The 24,608-nt window shown below is 38.5% G+C and overlaps 2 protein-coding genes across 8 annotated transcripts in view; one reads left to right on the top strand and one right to left on the bottom strand.

Annotated features, from left to right (window-relative positions):
- The window catches only part of TFCP2 (transcription factor CP2), a 59,399-nt gene extending 41,286 nt beyond the window's left edge, over positions 1 to 18,113 (top strand). For 2 of the 7 annotated variants that reach the window (XM_026000345.2, XM_072765285.1), the window contains 12 exons: positions 1,523 to 1,628; positions 4,743 to 4,849; positions 6,925 to 7,077; positions 8,100 to 8,210; positions 8,577 to 8,665; positions 10,483 to 10,549; positions 10,942 to 11,035; positions 11,966 to 12,056; positions 13,838 to 13,962; positions 14,391 to 14,533; positions 16,143 to 16,194; positions 16,617 to 18,113. In XM_026000345.2, coding sequence (XP_025856130.1) covers positions 1,523 to 1,628; positions 4,743 to 4,849; positions 6,925 to 7,077; positions 8,100 to 8,210; positions 8,577 to 8,665; positions 10,483 to 10,549; positions 10,942 to 11,035; positions 11,966 to 12,056; positions 13,838 to 13,962; positions 14,391 to 14,533; positions 16,143 to 16,194; positions 16,617 to 16,654 — 1,176 coding nt within the window. In that variant the 3' untranslated portion in view covers positions 16,655 to 18,113. The remainder of the gene's footprint in view (positions 1 to 1,522; positions 1,629 to 4,742; positions 4,850 to 6,924; positions 7,078 to 8,099; positions 8,211 to 8,576; positions 8,666 to 10,482; positions 10,550 to 10,941; positions 11,036 to 11,965; positions 12,057 to 13,837; positions 13,963 to 14,390; positions 14,534 to 16,142; positions 16,195 to 16,616) is intronic. The other 5 variants (XM_026000346.2, XM_026000347.2, XM_026000348.2 and 2 more) reach the window with 5 other exon arrangements.
- A 3,487-nt stretch (positions 18,114 to 21,600) lies between these two features.
- Positions 21,601 to 24,608, bottom strand: part of ATF1 (activating transcription factor 1) — a 255,115-nt gene continuing 252,107 nt past the window's right edge. The window contains exon 8 of the mRNA XM_072765301.1: positions 21,601 to 21,736. Coding sequence (XP_072621402.1) covers positions 21,688 to 21,736 — 49 coding nt within the window. The 3' untranslated portion in view covers positions 21,601 to 21,687. The remainder of the gene's footprint in view (positions 21,737 to 24,608) is intronic.

Genomic DNA, 24,608 nt, shown 5'->3' on the forward strand with positions numbered 1-24,608 from the left:
AAGAAAATGAGTAAATCATTCCTCTGCACAATATCCTTTTATTGACCCTTTTTGGGTAATGTTCTTTTGCTTCCATAAAGGGCTTGGTGGTATCTCTTACCTACTACAATTTGCTGGCAGAGTGGTAAACCATTATTTCTTTGGAGTACGAGTGAGCCCACCCATTCACATGGGTTTTATAGAGCTGTAAAAACAGAAGGCTTACCATTCCATGTCAAAGTAGTTTCCTGGTCCATTGAAGCTCTTTGGCGTGGAATAGAGTAACCACCTTGAGATTTTTAGAGAAGCTCCAGTGTCTCTTTGGATACGTGGTCTAGTAGCAAGAAAAACAGAAACTACTATCGACAAACAACAGTTTTCTTAGTCTAGACTTACAGCAATGAATTCACAGCACAATTGGGACAGGGGAATTTGATTAGCAACTATAAAAGTTGATGGGAGGGATATTAATAAGCACCTCCACAAATAAGAGTAACAAAAAGAAAATTGATAGCTTTAACCCTTGCTTACCCTCAGTGCTGCATGGTGGGTTAGCAAGCAGGGAACCTGGTGAGATTTTCATATATACCCAAAGAGCTGAGCTGGATATTACATGGTAACAGTAGGGAGAAGTATAAATGCTTCCAATAGGAGTCTTTTTTTGCCCAATCCATGAGGACTGATGTTTAAGCCAAATTTTTTTTTAAGATTTTGTTTTTGTTTATTTCTATTGTTATTTTTAAAAATTTTTTTTAAAAGATTTATTTATTCATGAGACACACACACACACACACACACACACACACACACACACACACAGATAGGCAGAGACACAGGCAGAGGGAGAAGCAGACTCCATTCAGGGAGCCCAATGTGGGACTCAATCCCGGGACTCCAGGATTATGCCCTGGGCTGAAGGCAGATGCTCAACTGCTGAGCCACCCAGATGTACCAAGATATATTTTTTTAAAGAGAGAGGCAGAGACATAGGCAGAGGGAGAAGCAGGCTCCCTGTAGGGAGCCTGAGGTGGGACTGGATCCCAGGATCTCAAAATCAGTACTTTTTTTTTTTTAAGGATTTTATTTATTTATTCATGAGAGACAGAGAGAGAGAGAGAGGCAGAGACACAGGCAGAGGGAGAAGCAGGCTCCATGTAGGGAGCCCGATGTGGGACTCGATCCCAGGACTCCAGGATTATACCCTGGGCTGAAGGCAGGCGCCAAACCACTGAGCCACCCAGGGATCCTCTCAAAATCACTACTTGAGCCAAAGGCAGATGCTCAACCACTGAGCCATCCAGATGCCCTAAGCCAAGTTTTAAATATGGTTTTAGTTAACTATAGAGATTATATCTGAGCAATTATAAATTTTACCCTGAGAAGAGTTTAGTATGGCATGGGTTTTAGAGTGAAACAGATCTTAAGAAAAATAATTTTAGATTGTATCTAGAAACCAACTGGAGGTGACTTCTGGTAGTTTTCCTTTATCAGCACTGATTTTTAAAGGATCCCACTCTCATTTGATTTTGTTGCTTCCTTTCAGAGTATATTCCGTGTAGTGTTCCATGACCGACGACTGCAGTATACTGAACATCAGCAGCTGGAGGGCTGGAGGTGGAATCGACCTGGAGATAGAATTCTTGATATTGGTGAGTTAAGGGAATCTCTTGCCCAGGAAATGTCTATAAAAGTGTGGTCTGAAAATTGTGGGTTTTTTTTTTTACTTTCTTTTCTTTTTTTTTTTTTTTAAGATTTTATTTATTTATTCATGAGAGACACAGAGAGAGGCAGAGGCACAGGCAGAGGGAGAAGCAAGCTCCATGCAGGGAGCCCAGTGTGGGACTCCATCCCGGGACCCCAGAATCACACCCTGAGCTGAAGGCAGATGCTCAACCGCTGAGCCACCCAGGTGTCCCAAGAATTGGTTTTCTTTGCTTGATGTTTACATTGATTCAGAATGCTTCAGGGGCTCAATTAGCATACCCTGAAATGTTTATTGACTAAGTATAAAAAACTACTGGGACGATAATATCAAAATTGAAGTTGGAAGTGTAGATCCTTCAGTTCCATAACAATTGCATCCATTATTTTAGGATGACATTTTTGTTTTTGTTTTTTTAACTTAGTTGTGGTAAAAGTTACCATTATAAAGCATTTTAAAGTAAATAATTCAGCAACATTAAGTACATTAACATTATGCAGCCATCACTGCCATCCGTGTCCAGAACTTTTCTCACCTTGCAAAACTGAAACGCCGTACCCATTAATTAAACAGTAACTCCTCCTTCCCTTCCCTCTTCTCCCCAGCCCCTGACCACCATCATTGTATTTTTTGTTTATATGAATTTGACTACTCTAGGTGCATCAGATAAGTGAAATCATCTAGTATTTGTCTTTTTGTGATTGACTTATTTCACTTCACATAGTCCTCAAGGTTCATCCATATAGTGGTACGCATTATAATTTTCCTCCTTTTTCAGTCTGTGTGATGTTCCGTTGTGTATATACACCACATTTTGTTTACCCATTCATCCTTTAGTAGATATCCGGGTTGATTCTACCTTTTGGTTACTGTGAATAATGCAGCTCATGAACGTGGGTATACAAATATTTATTTCAGTCTCTGTTTTCAATTCTTTTGTGTATATACCCAGAAATGAGACTGCTAGATCATATATATAATTCTATTTTGAATTTTTTGGAGGAACCACCATACTGGTTCCATAGCAGCTACACATTTTACATTCCCATCAGAAGTGAACAAGGGTTCTAAATACTCTACCTCCTTGCCAACAAGTACTATTTTCTATTTTTTTAATAGTAGCCATCTTAATGGATATGAAGTGGTTATCTCATTGTGGTTTTGATTTATACTTCTCTAATGATTAGTGATGTTGGTTATCTTTTCATGTGCCTATTGGCTATATATATATATATATCTTCTTTGGAGAAATGCATATTCGAGTTGTTTCCTCATTTTTGAATCTGGTTTTGTTGTTGAGTTGTAGGCATTCTTTATGTATTCTAGGTATTAATCCCATATCAGGTATATGATTCGCAATATTTTCTTCCATTCTGTGTGGATTGTCTTTTTACTATGTTCATAATGTCCTTTAATGCATAAAAGTTTTAAGTTTTGATGTAATCCAGTTTATTTAATTAATTTTATTGCCTTGCCTATGCATTTATTGTCATATCTAAGAATATTGCAAAATCCAACGAAGCTTTTACTTGGAAGTATATATGTATACTGCCAAGAGTTTTATAGTTTTAGGTCTTACATTTAGGTGTTTGATTCATTTTTTAGTTAATTTTTGTATACGATGTAAGAGTTCACCTTCATTCCGGGTACGTGGATATTTAGTTTTCCCAACACCATTTGTTGAAACAACTATTCTTTCCCCACTGAATGGTCTTGGTACCTTTGTCAGTCATCATTCGACCATATGTGAGGACTCATTTCTGGGCTTTCTGTTGTGTTCTTTTAGTCTGTGTCTCCATCATTATGTCAGTACCACACTGTTTTGATAACTGTAACTTTGTAGGAAGTTTCGAAATCTGGAAATGTGACATCTCCAACTTTACTTTTTTTCAAGATTGTTTTGGATATTCAGGGTCTGATATTTTATTTTGTGTATGTATAAAAGGGGCCAGGTTTTCCCCAAATGCTACAAATTCTTTTATTTTACTAATAACTGAGAGGCAAATTAGTGGTTTGTTTTACCTAAAGTAAGAGACCTAGGATTAGAATCTATGTCTCTTGATTTGCAGTTTAGATTTTTCCCCTACTGCTTTGCTACACAGAGTAGAATTTATTTTTCTTAAATCATAGGGAAGTTCCTTTATAAACATACATGCTGTCTCTCTTCATGAATGTACTTTTAATACTGGCATCTATGTTTTTGATCTCTTATTGGTTATTATCTCCTACTAGTAAATATAGTTGTTAAACAAATCTAAGTACTTACTAATTTGACCTGAGAAAACACTGATTCTAATACAGATATCCTGATATCCATTTGACAAATTGACCTTAGGATAAATCCAACACAACTGACACTGTTGGACCCACTTAATACCTTGTTTGAATTGGGAATAAAATGGTAGTATAGTTATAGATATCAGCCCGGCTTTCTCTCCCCAGTTTGAATATTAATAGAAGTCAGGAAATGATATTTGATTATATGCTATGTAGAATGGAAAGCAGAATTCTACCAGAGCTCATTTTTGCTTCCCTCTTGAGTATCAGATTTGTTCCTCTGTTATAGCAGGGTTATTTGATAATTTTAAGGCCAGCATCAATCTCTATGTTAAATTTTTCCCACTTCTATCTGTAATACAATGCTTCTGCCTTTATTCAGACACTCTGCTTTATCTTTCTATAGCAATCTCCTTAGTATACTTCTATCAGTAACACTAATCTTAAAACTGTAAGTGAAGCAGATTTAGTTACAATTTTCATGACACTGGAGCTAGTGTGTAGACTAAATCTATCTTTAAGTAGAATTTTGGCAAATTAAAAGGAAACTGTGTTTAAATTGTCTTATTTAAAAAACCTTTCAAAGTGGAAAAAAGATACTCAGAAAGAAAGTACTTAGGTCCATTTTAGCTTTAATCAAACCCTTTTCATTGGCAAAAAGAGGGTTAGGGTGTGATACATAAAAATCTTAGTAACTAGGGACCAGTAATAAAACAATCAGTGCTATCTTATTTAAACCCAGTGGCCCTCAGAATTGTTCAATGATTACCATTTTGTTTCTCAGATATCCCAATGTCTGTGGGTATAATCGATCCTAGAGCTAATCCAACCCAACTGAATACAGTGGAGTTCCTGTGGGACCCGGCAAAGAGGACATCTGTGTTTATTCAGGTAGGGCATTGCAAATGGGATTCCCATTATGAAGAGCATCTCTTGCTACCAATTTGTTTCTTTTTTTTCCTTTTTTTTTTTTTTTTTACGATTTATTTATTTATTTAGGAGACAGAGACAGAGAGAGGAAGCAGAAGGAAGGGCAGACGGATGAGAGAGAGAGAGAATCCAAGCAGACTCCCTGCTGAACATAGAGCCTGACTTAGGGCTTGATCCCAGGACCCTGAGTTTATGACCAGGGCAGAAATCAAGAGTTGGATGCTTAACCAGTTGAGCTACCCAGTTTGTTTCTTGAAGGATAAAACATGTTGAATTTGAAATTTTACAGGATTCTAGCCTATCAAGTCTAGATTCCTCAACACTTGCCTGAGAGCAATGAGGAATGTCTGAATTGCCCTTTTAATTTCCCCAATTTATTTATTTGTATGACAAAACAAAACAAAAAACAAGCAAACAAAAAAGATGCTTGCCAATGGCTGTATAATATTCCATTCTTTGGGTACACTATGACTTCCCTATTATTATTTAGATTGTTCTAAATTTTCCCTACTATCTGTAAAGTTATTTTGAACATCTTTATGCTTAAAGTTTGTTTATATAAAAATAAAGGGGAGGAGGGGATCCCTGGGTCGCTCAGTGGTTTAGCATCTGCCTTTGGCCCAGGGCGTGGTCCTGGAGTCCTGGGATCGAGTCCTGTGTCGGGCTCCCGGCATGGAGCCTGCTTCTCCCTCCTCCTGTGTCTCTGCCTCTCTCTCTCTCTATGTCTATCATAAATAAATAAATAAATCTTAAAAAAAAAGTTGTTTATATATATCCAATTATGTCTGTTGGGTAGATTCCTTTAAAATTCTTTTTTTTTTTTTTAAGATTTTATTTATGTATTCATGAGAGAGACAGAGAGAGAGGCAGAGATATAGGCAGAGGGAGAAGTAGGCTCCTCACAGGGAACCCGATGCAGGACTCTATTTCAGGACTCTGGGATCACGACCTGCGCCAAAGGGAGACACTCAACCACTGATCCATCCAGGCGTCCCTCCTTTAAAATTCTTATTTGTAATAAAGAAAGCTGTGGTTTATTATGTCCCATTAGATAGTCACTGTGTTAAGTAAACAGTTTGTATACATTATTTTATTTAAAAATTTCAGCAATAATCCTGTAGGGTAGAAATAGTTTTGGAGGCTTAGAGAAATTAACAACTTTTAAGTTAAAAATTGAGAGTTTAAACAATTAACTTACCTAAGCTAATATTTGATCAGTCAAGGTTTCACTGTTAAGATTCACCAAAGTCTTCACTTTATGCAGTAGCAAGCAAACCTTTGCAAACCTTTTTTTCCACTATTACCTGTGACCTTTCATATTTGCTATTTTCCCAGCATGAATGGTGCCTCTGCTTTTCAAACTCTACCTTAAAGTGCAGGAAACTTTTACTAACAGAAATCATTTCTCTTTTATATTAACTCTGTATTCTCTGAAGCAGTTAATGAACGTAGTTCCTCCTAGTAGCTTTTGTTAGCATTGGATCTGTATATTTACTTTGTTTCATTTGTAACTAATTAATTTTCCTTATTTCCTCCTTTAGAATATACATTCTTTAAGATCAATAAGAGAAGTTTATTTATTAAGATGTTATTTATTTATTTAGAAAAAGAGAATGATAGAGGATGTACAGGCAAGCAGAGGGAGGAGCAGAGGGAGAGAATCTCAAGCAGACTCCTTATGAGCATAGCACCCAATCTCCCTATCCTGAGACTATGACCTGAGCCGAAATCAAAAGTCAGACGCTTAAGTGAGGCATCCCTAAAAGGTTTTTTTTTTTTGATTTAAGATTTTATTTACATAGATGTTTTTAAGTAAGCTCTACACCCAGTGTGGGGCTCGAACTTATAACCCGGAGATCACGAGTCATATACTCTACCATTGACCCGACCAGGTGCCCCTAGCATGAAAGGTTTTTTTTTTTTATAGGTGTTCATAGTGTTTTTAAAGGTTTTGCTGTTAGTAGTTGCTCAAAAAATATTGTTGACTGATGTGGCTAGCTAGCAGTACTGAAACCTGGATGTTGTATTCTTTGTAGGTACACTGCATTAGCACAGAGTTCACTATGAGGAAGCATGGAGGAGAAAAGGGAGTGCCGTTCCGAGTACAAATTGATACCTTCAAGGAAAATGAAAATGGGGAGTATACTGAGCACTTACACTCAGCCAGCTGTCAGATCAAAGTCTTCAAGGTATTCCTGGGCGTCATGCTGTCCCTTGTATCCATTTTCCTCATTTTTCAATTTTAACATTAATTACAAAGTCAGAAAGTTAACTTTTCCTTTTTCAACAACTGTGAAAACTAGTCTAGGCCAGAGTTCTTGAGATAATAATTCCTGAGATGCCTGGTAATGAATTTATATGGGATAGGCATGGGAGAAGGGGAACTTGGACAGGGAAGTAGAGGCTAAAACACGGATTTTCACTGAAAGCTCTTAAAGTCTGTTGAAATTACAAGCTCTTGTAAAAGCTCACAAAATTATGAAATGTTGATAGCTTTGATTACATTGGTACCTGACTTTCTTTTGTTATTTTGGTCTTCGTTTTTATCACACAGATAAATGTAGTCTCATTGCAAAGGATTAATTAATACAGAAGTATTCAGACTGAAGTCCCCCTTTACCACTTTTACCCTTACTTCCCAACCTTTCCCAGAGGTCGCCATGGTCATATTTTCACATGTATCCTTCTAGTCCCCTTCCATGCTTTTATATATACGTGTACCTAAGTATACACATGTTTTCTTGTCTTTAAAACATAAATAGGACTGTACTGTATGAATTGTTATGAGGCTTGCTTTTTTTCAGTTTGCTATGTGCTTTAGAGATCCATGTCCATAGCTATAGATCTCTTATTATTTAACAGAGAGACTGTGAGAGAGAGCCCGAGCTGGGGAGAGAGAGGGAGAAGCAGACTCCCCACTGGGCGGGGAGTCTGACACAGGGGTCAATCCCAGGACTCTGGGATCCTGACCTGAGCCAAAGGCGGACACTCAACTGACTGAACCACCCAGGTGTCCCTAGGTCTCTTATTCTTTTTCAATTCCATCACACAGTTAAATTTCCTATTTTCAGACTTAGATGCAAGGATCCATCTTGTCTTTACATCATTATACATACATCCTTGTTTCACATGTGACTGTTTAAGCTTTAGAAATAATATTGTTGGGTCAAATGTCAGTTGATGAGTCAAAACAAAACATTTCTCTTTTTAGCCCAAAGGTGCAGACAGGAAGCAAAAAACAGATCGGGAGAAAATGGAGAAACGAACACCTCATGAAAAGGAGAAATATCAGCCTTCCTATGAGACAACTATACTTACAGAGGTAAAGGATTTTTTTTGGTGATGGTTTCAAATTTATTCTCAATTTATTCTCAAAATTCAATTTATTCCAAATTTATTTTCAAAAGAAAATCCCATCATTTTGCACTATATATGTATATCAAATCATTATGTTGTACACCTGAAACTAATGCATTGTTGTATGTCCATTATATCTCAATTGGAAAACAACAAAAACAACAACAACAACAACAACAACAAAATAAAACCCACAACTTCTAGCCTGGTCAAGATTTACTAGTGCAGTTAAGATTTGCTGATGAAGATGTGCTATTCAAGTAACAATGTTTCGGTTGGACACTAGGGTCACCGGTACTTTTTCAGTATTTAAGTTGTTCTTTGTTTTTAGTGTTCTCCATGGCCCGAGATCACGTATGTCAATAATTCCCCATCACCTGGCTTCAACAGTTCCCACAGCAGTTTTTCTCTTGGGGAAGGGTAAGTGTGGGAAATGAAATTTGGTTGTGTTTGTCCTAAATATGTCTTCTCTCATTATCTTCTCATATAGAAGCTCTTTCTAAATCAGTAAGTCCTTCTATTCAGTCACTCTTTGATGGATCCATGGATTAGCTGAGGTTTGGATTATCTTCAAAAGTGATTGAAAAGAGTTTTATGCAGTCCTTTCTCCTCCTCTTCTTTCTTCCTATTGGAAAACACCATTAAAAAAAAAAAAAAGAAAACAACATTTATGGCTCATTTGTAGTGACTTCAGAGACTGATTTTCTGGGCTTTTCACTTCTGTCACTGCTTACCTTGTGGTCATTTCACTTCCTGTGCATACTTTCACTAGTGTGGTCCTAAGGAACTGAAATATAGTTGTACAAACATGAAAATCTGTTTTGTTACCTTTTTTTTAAGATATAAAAAAAGATTTTATTATTTATTTGAGAGAGAGAGAGAGCATAAGCAGGGAGGAAGAAGGGCAGAGGGAGAGGGAAAAGCAGACTCCCTGCTGAGTGGGAGCCTGATGCTGGGTTCAATCCCAGGACCCCCAGACCATGACCCAAGCCAAAGGCAGATGCTTCACTAACAGAGTGACCCAGGCACTCCTGTTTTATTACTTTTTAAGATAATCCTAATACCTAATAATTATAGATCTTTGATAATTTGGGAAGAAGGTTTAAGATGATAGCCAAAATGAAATTTTATAATTATCTATAGGATATATTTAATCTTGCTCTATTGTCTTTTATCATCAGAGATAATTGAAAGTCTGTACAGTTGCCTATGCCAGTTAAAATAAGTTATCTTTAGTCTTAGCATTTAACACATATTTTACGTAAGTCATATTGAAACTTGAAATAGGCTACTAAATGTGTGATTTTTTTTTGGTTGTAATGTTTGTTTTTCAATGTAGGTTCTATGTTCAGTCTGCTTCTAAAAGTAATTAAGGTAGCTTCAATATTCAAAATATAACAATTAAGAATAAAAATAGGTAGGAGTTATACAGGGAATAGATAATTGGGCCTGGTGATAAGTTAATTACTAAATTTGAATACTGAGTTTGAATTTTGCAGCTAAGGCAAAAAAAGAAAAAGAATATGTTTTGAAAGAAAAATCTCTTACCATACATATGGATTATGCAGTCTACTTACAGGCAATTTTTTTGTAATGTTTTTTAAAGTTTATTTTTTTTAGTAATCTCTACATCCAGTGTGGGGTTTGAACTCACAACCCCAAGGTCAAGAGTCACGTGCTCTTCTGACTGAGCCAGACATGCACTCCTAGGCAATTATATAAGATTTAAGAGTCATGTTTTAGGTAAGAGAAGTATTGACTATAAGACTAAGAGTGCTTTATGCAACAGCACAGATTCTTTTAGATCTCCAGCTTGAGGGTGCCTAGATGGCTCAGTCAGTGGAGCACTCAACTCTTGAACTCAGGGTTATAGGCTCAGGCCTCACACTGGGTATAGAGATTACTTAAAAATAAAATCTTTTTTTTTAATTAAAATATTTTATTTATTTATTCATGAGAGAGAGAGAGAGGGAGGGAGAGGGAGAGGGAGGCAGAGACACAGGCAGAGGGAGAAGCAGACTCCATGCAGGGAGCCTGACATGGGACTCAATCCTGGGTCTCCAGGATTACACCCTGGGCCGAAGGCAGTGCTAAACCACTGAGCACCCTTGGCTGCCCTTAAAAATAAAATCTTAAAAGAAAAAATATCTCTAGCTTAGACTATTAGGGTGAAGAATCAGTGATGAACTCTAGTTTGTGTCATGGACTCATCCTTTTCATTTTCAATGTTTCTTTAGAAATGGTTCACCAAACCACCAGCCAGAGCCACCCCCTCCAGTCACAGATGTAAGTCTAAAATTAAATGTAAGTTATTTGCAATGTCTACTAATACTTTGATGACTCTGCAGTTCAGTAGAAATGCCCAACTTTTAAGGAGTAATATTTATTCATTGAACAGAGATTTATTGAATTTTGACTATGAATTAGACACTATGCTAGGGACGAGAGATGTGAAACAAGTTAATGTAGGACCCCTGCATTTAAAGAGCTTACAGTCTAGTAAGGAAGATAAGAATGGAATTCCATACGCTTCTTACATGGTCAGGGAAAGAAGATCAATGAGGTATAAACAACTTCCAAGCAAACTAGGCTTGAGTGTGGGTGTGTTTGGCTTTGTGTTACCTAATGATGTAAGAGATAAATCTCTTTAGTTACCAAAAAAAAAAGGGGGGGGAAATGCTTGCTTTCTCTTTCAGAACCTCTTGCCAACAACCACACCTCAGGAAGCTCAGCAGTGGTTGCATCGAAATCGTTTTTCTACGTTCACAAGGCTTTTTACAAACTTCTCAGGTTAAATTTATTTGTCCTATTGTTTTTCTCAGCACAGGATATTCCTTTACATTCTGCGGCCTTCTAGTATATATGTGAGGGTGTGTGTGTGTGTGTGTGTGTGTGTGTGTGTGTGTATGTGTGTGTGTGTGTGTGAGAGAGAGAGAGAGAGAGAGAGGAAGAGATCTTTGTGCATTTTTAGAATTAAGTGAATTTCATAGAACCCTTCAGACTTTCTCACCAGCTGCATCTGTGCTGTGAATATTTAAAAGGAAAGACTTCTTAGTTTAAACTTACTTTAATTTAAAAATATTTATTCTACACAATACTTTTTAAAATGTATATTCCTTACAGTATTTTATCAAGGGCATTTGTAGGTAGTTTGAAATTTTCCCCTTGATATCACTGTATTGTATTTTATTTGTACATTCCACTTTTATTTAGCACCTTCTGGGTACCAGGTATGGTAGGAATACACAAAAGGGTAAGGCATACTTTTTGATCATTCATCATCTGGTATCAGAAAAACCCCAAAACAAATAAAAAACCCCAATCAAATCAAAATAAAGCCCTGAAAAAAAATAGTTGTGATGCAGTAGATAAGTGGTACAAAGCAGGGTATTGGGGGAGTGTCTGGGGTTAGGGAACATGTATAATGCCTAAGGTAACTCTTGGAGGATAAGGAAGAGTCTGTTGGTCAGACAGTGGAAGGATATTTTAGGTTGGACGAACAGCTTGCTCATTGGATATCATCAGTGTGATGAAAGCATATGGTTAAGTGGGTAAGGTAATTGGGTGGCAGTTGAGGTGGGAGAGGAAACAGGGGCCAGGTCATGGAGAGGCTTATGTATTATGCAAAAGATTATGGACTGTAACATAACATAACCATTTCAGTGGTCATTACAAAGACAGTCTTTGCCTTTATGACCCATTTTCTTATATTTATTCTAGGGGCAGATTTATTGAAACTAACTAGAGATGATGTGATCCAAATCTGTGGCCCTGCAGATGGAATCAGACTTTTTAATGCATTAAAAGGCCGGTATGTAATTAGTGTAAAAATATCAGTGAGGTTGGATTTCAAATGGGTTTGGATTCAGGACTGTCCATACTACTCTCTGCACAGCTAACTACATTTTGTCAAAACATTCTTTTTGAATGCCAGCTGTGTACCAAATCAACGAATATGAAAAATACCCTTTTCTATAGCTGATCCAAGGAATTCCCCATGATATCCCATTTTTCAGTTCTAGGTAGTTTTTGCATTTGATAAATACCCCTATTGTGAGCTAGGTTCTATTTTAGGTTCTTGGGATACATTGGTGAGCAAAACAGACAAGGGACTCATTATTATGAGTTTACCTTCTAATGTGGAATGAGATAAAAATATGAATAGTATTTTCAATAGTAAAAAGTGCTTTGAAGGAAAACCAAAGAAATAAACAAAAACAAGGTTATAACCTATAGAGTACCCAGAATATGGTCAGGAAAGACCTCTTTGAGGTGGGGGTGTTTACACTGAATTATGAGAAGGACGGAAGCTGTGGGGTCATATGATGGAAGAACACTCTGGGCAGGAGGTAACAACAGGTGCAAAGGCCCCAAGTCCAATTTAACTTGAGGTCATTCTTGAATTGGAGAGGATACTACTTAAGTGTTTACTTACAAACTATAATACAGAGCAATTTGTAGTCCTTATTTGGGATTTACACTTTGAAATAGGCAGCAATATTAATGGAAAAAACATACAGGTTAATGCCACAGAACCAAATCAGTGACTAATGAAACAGATTGTGAAGTATTTTGTTTGGGTACATCACAAGAAATGTTGAATCAGGTTGGCTCTGATCTTGGAAAATTTTAAAGAAAGGAAAAATTCAGAAGTTCATGATTTGGAGAAAAAAAGAATGGATTTTCATTTTTTTAAAACATATTATTTGAAGAGCATTTAAGGGGCTCCTAGGTGGTGCAGTCGGTTAAGTCCAAGTCTTGATTTTAGGTCAAGTCATGATCTCAGGGTCGTGAGATGGAGCCCCTCCTTGGGCTCCATGCTGGATGTGGATCCTGCCTAAGATTCTCTCTCCACCTCTGCTCCTCCTCCAGCCACCTTCCCACCTCCTGACCACCCCACCCCACCTCCACTCATGGGTGCACACATCCACGCCCTCTTAAAAAATAAAAGAACAGTTAAAAATAGGAATGAGATGATCAGATTAACAGATAATTGAATACCGTTGTCTAAGAAGTAAGAATGGACAGGAGGCTTATTAGACTACTTAGGAGAAGGTAATTGAGGGAAATAATATTCCCTGTTTTATAGTGGCACTTCTAAGGAGAAGGTATACGTTGAACTGGACCCATGCAACAGTGGCTCACACGTTTTGAGTATTTCTAAGGTTTACATCAAAGATCATAAGCTCAAATGACTACAGAGGCTACATGTTAATAATGAGCAACAGTCAAATCTGGGGTATACTAAAGAATGCACGCATCATGCAAGGAGAACAGCCGATTGTTTTCTTGTAAGAATGAGGGTCTCAGATTGCCAGGTCTAATTTTTCAAGAAAAGCCAGAATTTCAGAGGTTTATATGATGTTGGAACAAATTCAGTTAAAATGTACACACGCACACGTGGGCGCACACCCACATGCTCACATGCACCCCAATGAAGAGCTAATCAAACAGCAAATGAGCTTCCTTAGTCCACAGGCTGTTAGTTTTCAACTCCACAACTCCATAGTGTTAATGTAGACACACAAGTTCTCCCTTAAAACGTGCTTCCCACGAAAACCGTAAGACTAACAACCTTGTTTTCCTCCTCAGGATGGTGCGCCCAAGGCTAACCATTTATGTTTGTCAGGAATCCTTGCAGTTGAGAGAGCAGCAGCAACAGCAGCAGCAGCAACAGCAGAAGCATGAGGATGGAGACTCAAATGGTACTTTCTTCGGTAGGTCGTTCTGGACAGGCCAGGACACACGTTAAGAAAGGGGAGGAGATGACTTATGAGCCTGTGCCATGGGAATTCCTCCAACAGCAGTTTCAGCATTTCCTAGAATAATGGTAATTGCTAACCTTTATTGAGTTCCTCATATATATTCTATTCTCAGCACATTTACATGCTTTAATTTTTACAACCGGCATCTCTACTTTACAGTAGGCTTACTGTTATCACTAACACTTAGATGAGGAAAAGGAGGCTTAGGGATGTTAAGTAACTCACTGCAGTCACGCAGCTAGCAAGTGGCTAAGCCAGGATTTGAACTCAGGCAGTCTGACTCTGAGTCCTTTAGAAAAGTGGGCGTTCCTAGTAATCAGATTACCTTTTTAAGAGCAGAGAAACGTGTACTGACTGCCATTGCTCTGTCCCTTTTGCAGTGTACCACGCCATCTATCTAGAAGAACTGACTGCTGTTGAACTGACAGAAAAAATTGCTCAGCTTTTCAGCATTTCCCCTCGCCAAATCAGCCAGATCTACAAGCAGGGGCCAACAGGAATCCATGTGCTCATTAGTGACGAGGTAGACTTTCGGTGCAGCTGAACCACCACATGACAATTCGTCAGGGCATGTGACAGGAGCAAGAGCAGTCCTACGGGGGCACAGAGCTCTGTTGATTAGACCAGGGCTTTTCCAATGTTTTTGCTTACTTACTTTCTAAAATAATTTTTAAAAACCACGTATCCTCTTGCACATTTTTAGGTTGACTTAAAATTTTTTTTGTTTTAAATTTAAATAGTTGCAAAATATGTCATTTCTGGGCATATTATATAACCTTTAAAAATGAAATGGTTACATCACTATTCTAACTATATTCCTTGTAACCTAAATAGAAGAGTGATTTAATACCACCATCACTGTCTTAAAGAAATACATGGATATAATTTTTAAGTTTTTGTATCCTTTCTTTGTTTCCTTGAGCTCCTATTTCAATTCACTTCTCCCATAGAATTTTCTTTCCAAAACCTATTTTTATGCTCAAACATCTTTTATTAATTGTATCATATTTCTTTGAAACAGATTTGCTTCAACAAAAGAATTTCACTAAAATTTAAAAATTATTTCTTCTGAATAGAATGATCACCGTAATTATATAATCAAACATAAATGTATTACATGTTTTGATAAATTATTAAACATTAAGAAAAATGTATTAGAAATGTATCTATTAATGAGATGGATGGGATTGCCCACATTAATTAATTCATGTATAGATGAATACTCTCTACTGATTTCTAGAATGAAAGAGTTCAGCACCACTTCCTTCTGTTTTATCCTCCTAGATATAAGTGCTATGGAATCTGATTCCCACAAATTGACAGAGAGGAATGGATGGAGTTTTTTATAACAGCATCACTGTTTTTTTGTTTTTTTTTTTTTTTGCGTTAGGTGCCAGAAATTATATAGTGATGTTACAAAGAATTATTTTGATTCACCTATCATTTGACAGTGATTAGGTCAGTCTTCGGTTCTGGTGCAAGGAAAGAATTAGAAACCATGTGACTCACATAAGACTTTGTTACCCAGTCATTAAAGTTCACATTAACAGTCACACTTTGGCATCCTGGGGACTTTTATACCCTGGGGCAGGGCAGCTTGGTAGGATTCCAGGAGGGTGAAACTTATGCCTTTATTTTATAAAATGAGAGAAGGGAGTTTAGAAGGCAAAGTGGGTAGGGGAAATCAAAGAGGCGCTTGCATGGTTTGGGGTAAGAGTATATATGGAAGATACATACCTGGATTTTCCCGAATGAGCCCATCAGTGTCCAAGTACCCTTAGAACTTGAGGTTAACCCAGGAAAATGCATACTATTATTTTAAGATCAGTTGTTTTAGACTGCTTAGCTTTTATTTTTATATTTTTATTTAAAAATTTTTTTTCAAGTAGGCTCCAATGCCCAACTTAGGACTTGAACTCATAACCCTGAGAGTAAGAGTTGTGTGCTTTACCAATTGAGCCAGCCAGGCACCCCTAGACTGTTAAGCTTTTAAAACTTAAAAGCTGAACGGGAGAACACAAAACAAAGGATTACTTTTCCCTTAAATCCAATATAATGATAAGCCATATAGTCTGAAGAAATGCAGCAAACCCAAGTTTTTAATAATTAGCAACTTTTCTTGCTTTTCTCAGATGATACAGAACTTTCAGGAAGAAGCCTGTTTTATTCTGGACACAATGAAAGGTAATAAAATAGTAAGACAGATGCCTCTCTCTATGGAATTTGAGATTTTTTTTTTCATGGTTTTACTTCTTTGAGGAGAAAAGGAAAGTATTAACACCATACTTGAAGTGGGGAAAGTGACAGCTTTGGAGATTATTCCTTTGTATGAATTGGCTTCTTGCCATCATCAGGGTAGACAAAGTGTAACTGATGATTCTCCCATTCCCTCCCATTTTCTGTGGACAAATGAGGAACTAAAGCACATTGTTTTTATAATGCATATTTACTGTAAGCATTTTGTGCTAATTAAGTATGTTGCCCTTTGTCCTGCTGTTTTTTCCTTTCCTCCCTTCTCAAAAGATCCTTACCATATTTTTTTCCTCCTGCTGTGTTTTAGAAGTGACTAAAGATTATTCTTTTTTTTTTTTTTTTTTTTTTTACAGCAGAAACCAATGATAGCTATCATATCATACTGAAGTAGGTGCCGGGCATTCCATCCTCAGTGGTTGCTGCTTCCTTCACCTCTTGGAAGCTTCCCTCCTGAGGGGAGTCGCTCGCCCCTGGAGATTTGAAGGTCTGCAGGAACCTGACCCACCCGACTGTGTATGGGGGAGTCCTGGCCAAAGAAGCAGAACCCCAGCCATCTGTGGGCCGTGCTCTTGTGGCACACACAGATTATTGCCCAATGTGCATTTCCGAAGCCGTTTCTTAGTTAAATTTATGGACTCTGTTGTTGTTGAATATCATTAGAAACTCCACACCATTTAGGGTGTTTGTAGGGCATAATGATGATGATAATTGTGTGATGTTTAATGGAAAGATGTTAAATTTTGTGATATGGAGCCATGTAATTTTTTTCTAATATAAAAGTGAACATCTATATTCCTAAGACTAGATCCTCAGTCTCTTTTGCATCATATGTACTGGCTTTTGCCACAGCTGGCCCCTGAAAACCTCACCAAAGAGGAGAAATACAGAAATAGGATTTTTCTTTTGGTTGCTCTGTAATACCAAGACTAATAGTAATTTTAGCTGACATTTACTGAGCATTTGCTTGTGCCTCGTAGTGTGACACATCCTTTAAGTGGATTACCTTGTTGAGCTCCTCTTTAACAATCCTCTATGAAGTAGGCAATAATGATCCCTAATTGAAGGTGAGGAAACGGAGACCTAAAGTGGCTGGGGAGCTTGCCGAGTGACAGGCAGGTAGCACATAGTGTCGCTGAAATCCAAACCCGGGCAATCTCGGCTCTTTAACCACCAGCTGCGATGTCACGCTTGCTGCCGTCTCTGACCATGGCTCTTCTGGTGGATAGGACAGCAGAGCACTGCATGACAACTGAGGAATCCACCGCTGACAGGGACAAACCACACCTAAATAATGATGAATAGATCAAGACCTGTAAAAAAAACCGAGAATGTAACGTACTTTTGAAGCATCATCGGTTATCAGATTCACAGACTCTGAGGTGGTGAAAATGAGGGGTCCTCTGTAACTCCCCCAATTCACTGTTCTTGAATGAGCTTCTCAAACTATTTATTAATGAGTTTGGCTAAGCCCTGCTTTCTCTTTCCCCTCTCTGCATCTTCCCTTGGCATAGGAACTTCTTTTACCTGTGTAGTATTCTTTTATAGAAGCTTTCTGAGAAATTCATTCCCATCCCAGTCACACTTTTCCCAAGTATTTTAGTTCTTAAAGAGTGTGTGTGTGTGTGTGTGTGTGTGTGCGCGCGCGCATACATGTGTGAGACTATGGGTTGTCTTTTTTTCACATGTAGAATTTTATCCAGAAGTCCCTTCACTTATGTTGAGGTGAAAAGAGATAATGTTCAAAGATTATGTAATGGATTTGGATCTGTGCGTGTGTGTTTTTAAAGCATTTGATAAAGTTTAAATGTTTTTATACAGATAATTTTGTTCATTAAAATCAACCCACAGTATGGTCTGATTTCTTTTGGTTTGAAACAAATTGAAAACTTTGAAACTGAACATGAAGTCAAGTGACTTTTAAAAACTGCCCTGGGCAACTTGACATATTAGGCCAAAATACTTTTTTAATGAAAGTACTAATTACCAGATGTCCCTGTTTGAAAAGGGGGATATTTCTGGTTGTATTATATTCCTTGGACTGTTCTCAGTTTCAGAGAAGTCAGTTCTTTCCTCAGCAAGCTGCTATTATTTTTTTGATTTTGGTGTTTTTTGTTTTTTTATTAATTCTATATAAATATTAGGTTAGGAGGGTTGGGCTAGATGACTTTTAAGGTCCCTTCAGAATCTGACTCTTCGTTACTGCAAATGATATACAGAATTCTTTTTAATATATTTACCATGAATTACAGTTACTAGTTTACTTAGGATTAGAGTTTTTTTCAGAGTAATCTCAAATTTATTTTAGAAGTGAATTTTTTGGGGGTGCCTGGGTGGCCCAGTCAGCTGGGTGTCCAACTCTTGATTTCGGTTCAGATCATGCTCTCGCTCCGTGCTCAGCAGGGAGTTTGCTTGAGAGTCTCTCTCTCTCCTTCTGTCCCTCTCCCACCTTGTGCACGCTTTCTCTCTCAAATAAATAAATCTTTAAAAAAAAAAAAAAAAAAGAAATGAACTTATACATGTTTGCAATCACAGATCCCTAAATTAACCAGAAAATAGCTTAGGCTTTCCTTAGCTCCAAAAAGTATTTATAGTGCCAATGCTATACAATTAGTAAGAGTTGGTATATTGATAGAATGTTGCTATTCAACTTGCTTTTAAGAGTCACATCTATTTACTATTACTGATCCTTTCAATTAAATGAAAATTTTAAACTAGCTTTTTTATTATGAAAATAATACACAAAGTGATAAATTCAAACAATAAAGAAGGGTTACCTTCTTACTTACCTCCTAGTCCCACTCTAAAGAGATAATCATGGGACGCCTGAGTGGCTCAGCAGTTTTGGCGCCTGCCTTCAGCTCAGGATGTGATCCTGGAGTCCCAGGATCGAGTCCCACATCAGGCTCCCTGCATGGAGCCTGCTTCTCCCTCTGCCTCTCTCTCTTTATGTCTCTCATGAATAAGTAGATAAAATCTTTAGATAGATAGATAGATAGATAGATAGATAGATAGATAGATAATCATGGCTAAAAGTACCTCCCTCCCTGCCCCCCCCCCAAATATTCAGATGGCTCATGTTACACTAACGGTCTGCAATTTGCTTTTTTTGTATTTAACATATCTCTCTCTCTTATCTCTTTCTCTTTAACATATCTTGAACATCTTTCTATTATTAGAATTCATAGTATACATCATTCTTTTTTAAAGATGGCCATTCCCTATGGATGTTTAGGTTAAGCGCATTTGAACATGCATCTTCATAAGTTTTTTGCATGTACCTCTAAGATACATTCCTGGAAGTAAAATTTACTGGATTTTATCTTTTTAACAATGTGACAGTTGATATTTAAACTGTGCAGATGGTTTAATGGTTTTATTAGAGTGAGGGTATTTGAGAAGGAGAACGGTTAGGTTTTAGGCCCTCCTGAGAAGTGCAGTAGGCTCCTATTCAACTTAGTATTGTATGTACTGTTCCCTTGAAGGGATGGATTGTATCTAGAAGAATCAGCTGTATAAAGACTTGATAGTTAAAAGGGAGTTATTGGGAAATAAAAGAGAGGGTAGGTCATTGCAGGACTTCAAGGATTAGGTACTAGTGGTTACATAAATATGGCTGTTAAATAATAAGGTTGTCCAATACTATGGCCTAGTCAGAATGTTTACCCCATAAATGATTTATTCAGGAAGCTACTTAAAGGGAGGGGAAATGGAAATGGTCATAGTGCCTGAAAGAGTACAGTACAACAAATACAAGACAACCAGAGCCTGAGAGACCTGAGACAGTGAGGTCCACACGAAGGGGCAGATACTCTTGATTTCTGGACGTCAGACACAGTCAGGCACTAGGTGTGCTGTGAAGGGTAGAGTGTGATTTCACCACTGGGTTGAAGAAGCATTGGGAAGCTTGGTGAGTGAAGAAGGCTTGGTAAAATGGAACTAGTCCTTTCTAATTTATGCCTAATGGAGGAGTGTTCTGAAAACCCTTTGTCCCCAAGTATTCTCAGCAAGTCTTGTACAGGGTTGCTGCAGAGATTCGGGCTGTCTTGTAAACTACTGCGAAGGACTGAGTGAAGGTTCAGCTTTTGGTTTTGAAAGTAACACAAATTTGGGGTGTAAATATTTGAGGTCAAGACTGAACTTAATCACTCTTCGCTATAGTTGTTTTTTCTCCAGCCAATACCTAACAATTCCAGATAGCTTCCTCAGAGAGCTGAAGTTGGGCTGTTTTATCATTTTACTGAATTGTCCTTCTGCTCCTTTGGCTATGGATGGCTCCTCTATAGGAATTTGATCTGTTTGTGGCCTCTACTGGCCCGTTACAAGAACTCCCATCTCAACAGGAATGCTACCAACGCCCCACCTAGCTGCATCATTTATGTACCATTTCATACAGAGTATCCTGCACCATTCTGCTTCTCCTGGAAATGATCTATGTTCTCAGTTGTAGGCTAAGGCTTTCCCTAAAGCTAGAACATTTATTTTTAGTTTTGCGATTAAATTTTTGTTTCATTATACAAGTTCTAAGGTGTAAATGAGGAAGAATTTTCTACCACTACAAAATGGAATGAACTGGAAAGAAGATGCCCTATGTGACACCAGCATCTGTTTTTTATTTTTCTGTATTGTGAATATTTTATTTCTCCTCCTTGCTTCATTTAATGACCTTGTATGTTACCTTTGACCTTAAACATTTCTTTCCACTTCTTCCTTTTTCATCTCTCCTTTTCACTTTTACATCTCCTCTGTGTTGTTCCTGAGAATACAGGCCTAGCCAACAAATTGTACCTAAGTCTAGCATTTGCATTCTCTAATTCAGAGATTTATTTTATTTATTTATTTATTTATTTTTTAATTCAGAGATTGAAAAGGTCTCAATGAATTAAAAATTTCAGTTGCATTAATATAAATTATAAGGAAACTTGATATTTAAAAAACACTATTGTATTTATATTATTATATTATTTTGTACTGTATGGGCTCTTTGGGGGCATGAGTACTAACCAGTATTTCTCATGGAATCTGTGTTTTCATATATTTGTATTAAGATGAGGTAAACATTCCTCATTTTAATTACTTCAGATTCCTGTTTTCTCTCTGAACTGATTTTTTTTTTAAGAAAAGCATTTTTTAAAAAGATTTATTTATTCATGATAGACACACAGAGAGAGAGGCAGAGACACAGGCAGAGGGACAACCAGGCTCCATGCCGGGAGCCCAATGCGGGACTGGATCCCAGGGATCCCCTAATGTCTGATTTTTTAAATTTATCTTTCCCTACATATCTTTATAACTTCAAATTTTCATCTACTTCTTTTAGGCTTATCAAGCTTGCCCTCACTAAACTCACCCCCTGCACTCTACCTCCTTAAACCTAATTGTTATTTTGCTTTTTTAAGTAGAGTGTGTGTTCTGCACCTATATTAATCAATTTGTGTGTGTCCTTTTTGAAATCTTCCTGAAGCATGCAGCTTCTCTGTTTTTTGTGCTTTTAAATTGCTGTGGCACTTTTAAGTCCTGATACTGATCTTTTTGTTGTTGTGCAACTAGTCACGGAAGGTGCCTGCCTCTCTAGATCTGGATTATTGTTAACTATAAATTAGTAAGGTAATGTCAACCTCAGGGCTAAATCTACAGGTTAACTATTTTTCTCTAAGACGTTCACACACAGGGGACGCCTGGGTGGCTCAACAGTTGAGTGTCTGCCTTCGGCTCAGGGCATGATCCCGGTCCCGGGATCCCTGCATGGAGCCTGCTTCTCCCTCTGCCTGTGTCTCTGCCTCTCTCTGTGTGTCTCTTTCATGAATAAATAGATAAAATCTTAAAAAAAAAAAAAAAAAAAGCAGCAGCAGCAGCTTACACATAGTATCCTCTGACCTATTAATTTCCAACTCCCCTGCCCTCCCCTCCAGGGAGTGTATTCTTGTTTTGGTGGTAAAGAATAGTTGACACAATATATACTTTGGTGTCAGATAAACCTCTGTTCAAATCTCAGATCTCGCTCTTCCTGTATGTGACCTTGAACAAAATATTCTCCTAAACCTCAACTTTCTCATCTTAAAAAGGAGATAATACTTAATTCATAGGATTGTTTGGGAGATTTAAAAGAATACTGAGCATAAAACAGTTTTCTTTTGTATTTAGTACCCTTAATCCAATTGCTCAATAAACTTAGAATACTACTGATTACAAAATCACCTCTATGTGTAGAGACATAACTACAAGACAGATTTGTAAACACTGCCCAGGACATGAAATCTGACCTTTGGTTTTCATCTCTGGCTGATGATCTTGGTTCTATATCTCTTCCTGTTCTGCTTTGACATTTTTGTCCCAAAAACAAACCACCCATTCGTGATTTGTGCATTCTGAGCTGGTTCATACGTACGTTGCAGGTGATTTGAAACACAGCAGTAACATTTAGTATTGGGCAGATCAAACGCTATTAGCATTTCTTTTCACTTTGGTTTTGTAGTTTCTATTCTGCATTTGAGCTTCTGGTCACTTGGCCTCTATAGGTTCTGCTAAGGCAGGAGGCAGAGGCACCATTGTAGTAACTCATCTAGTGATTCTACCAAGACCATGAAATATGGTGAACAAGTGGCTCTAGGATCTGTAGTTGTGACGTTACAGGTCCAGGTGAGCTGCCGACTGATGTAGAGCTTACTGCCAAATTGGATTCTGCTGTGTTTTCAAGTGATGCACTAACTTCGGTTTGGCTATCCTGGTGTCATTAACCTACAAATCATGGGCGTTGAGGCTAATGGTACCCTGATGAATTTCCATGATTCAAACTGTGAATGTGTGGGCATATGAGATGCTTTTTTATCCTATCCAGTGTGGCCTTTTGGCTAGTATTTGATAACTCCGCTCACTGATTCTACAGAGTAGCCTGGAGCGGTTATGATCTGTGTGTCCGGGAAAGACAATCATGAAAATTTACATAGCACTGACTATATTGTGAACATTTTATACCATATTAAGTAAACTTCGCGAACCCCTTTGAGCTACATACTGTCTTCCTCATTTTGCAGATGAGGAAGCTAAGTTACAGGGAAGTTACATGCCTTGCCAAGGGTCATACTACTACTGATGGAGGAGGAGTGGGTTTGTATTCAGGCAGTCTGGCTCCAGAACACGTGTTATACTTAAATCTCAGCAGATAGGGAGATGATCAGTGCGTGGTAAGCTAAGGCCTGCTTTTTTGTGATCTGCTTTTTCATCTTGCACTATTGTTTCCTGGCCTCATGGAGCCTCTCATGTCACCGAGGCGGGAGGACTGCGATTTGGGGCATTTTGTCCCAAGCCAGTTCTTAGTATTAAAATTGAGAGATGGGACGCCTGGGTGGCTCAGCAGTTGAGCATCTGCCTTTGGCCTAGGGCGTGATCCCGGATGTCCCGGCTTGGGAGTCTCGCATCGGGCTCCTTGTATGGAGCTTGCTTCTCTCTCTGCCTGTGTCTTTGCCTCTCTCTGTGTGTCTCTCATGAATAACTTAAAAATAAAATAAAATAAAGCCGAGAGAAGCCTTGGACAGCCAGCAGATCTGGCTCCGTAGTTCTTGGTTGCAGTGAAAGGTGCACTAGGCTATGGAACCACCCTAACGTGAGTTTAAGTCCTGCCATCCAACCAATAAATACCCAGTAAACATCTAGTGAGTTCCTAAATGTCAAATTCCAGGCGTTGTACGGGGTGCTGCTCACCATACAATAAACAAAGCAATTCCTAGGACTCCTGGAATTTGGTCAATTGTGAGAAGACTGAAAAAATATACATCAAGTGGTAAATGCTAAGAAGAGACGTAAGCGCCATTTCAGAAAAACGGTTAAAGGAAAATCTGATATGGGGACATTTCAGCAACTAATTAAGTGAAGGACTGTGTTACACGGCCTGCTAGGGACAGCGGGGCAGGCAGAAGGCCCCGAGGGGAGAGCACCGTCCCTGAGGGAACTGCAGGGAGGCTAGTGGGCCAACGTAGTGGAAACAGTACCGGGGCTCCCCGGGGGGCCCAGCGGTGTGGCGTGACCCTGGAGACCCGGGGTCGAGTCCCGCGTCGGGCTCCCTGCGTGGAGCCTGCTGCTCCCTCTCTCCGTGCGCGTGTGTCTCGTGAATAAACGAGTAAAATCTCGTCCAGGAGGGGCGAAGTAGAGGGAAGCGCGGAGCCGTGGTGGGGGAGGGGCGGGAGGGGCGCCCGGGGCACCTACCACAGAGCGGGGCCTTACACGTCAAAGAGGAGCCCCAGGCTTGCGTTCTGAGGGGGACCTGGGCTGGGGGCCTGGCAGAACTCCCGGCCTCCGCATCAGACGCCGTTTTCCACACCTGGAAAATGAGTCGCAAAGTCGTGAGGCTC

This window comes from Vulpes vulpes, chromosome 8, assembly GCF_048418805.1.
Source record: "Vulpes vulpes isolate BD-2025 chromosome 8, VulVul3, whole genome shotgun sequence".
Lineage (NCBI taxonomy): Eukaryota > Metazoa > Chordata > Mammalia > Carnivora > Canidae > Vulpes > Vulpes vulpes.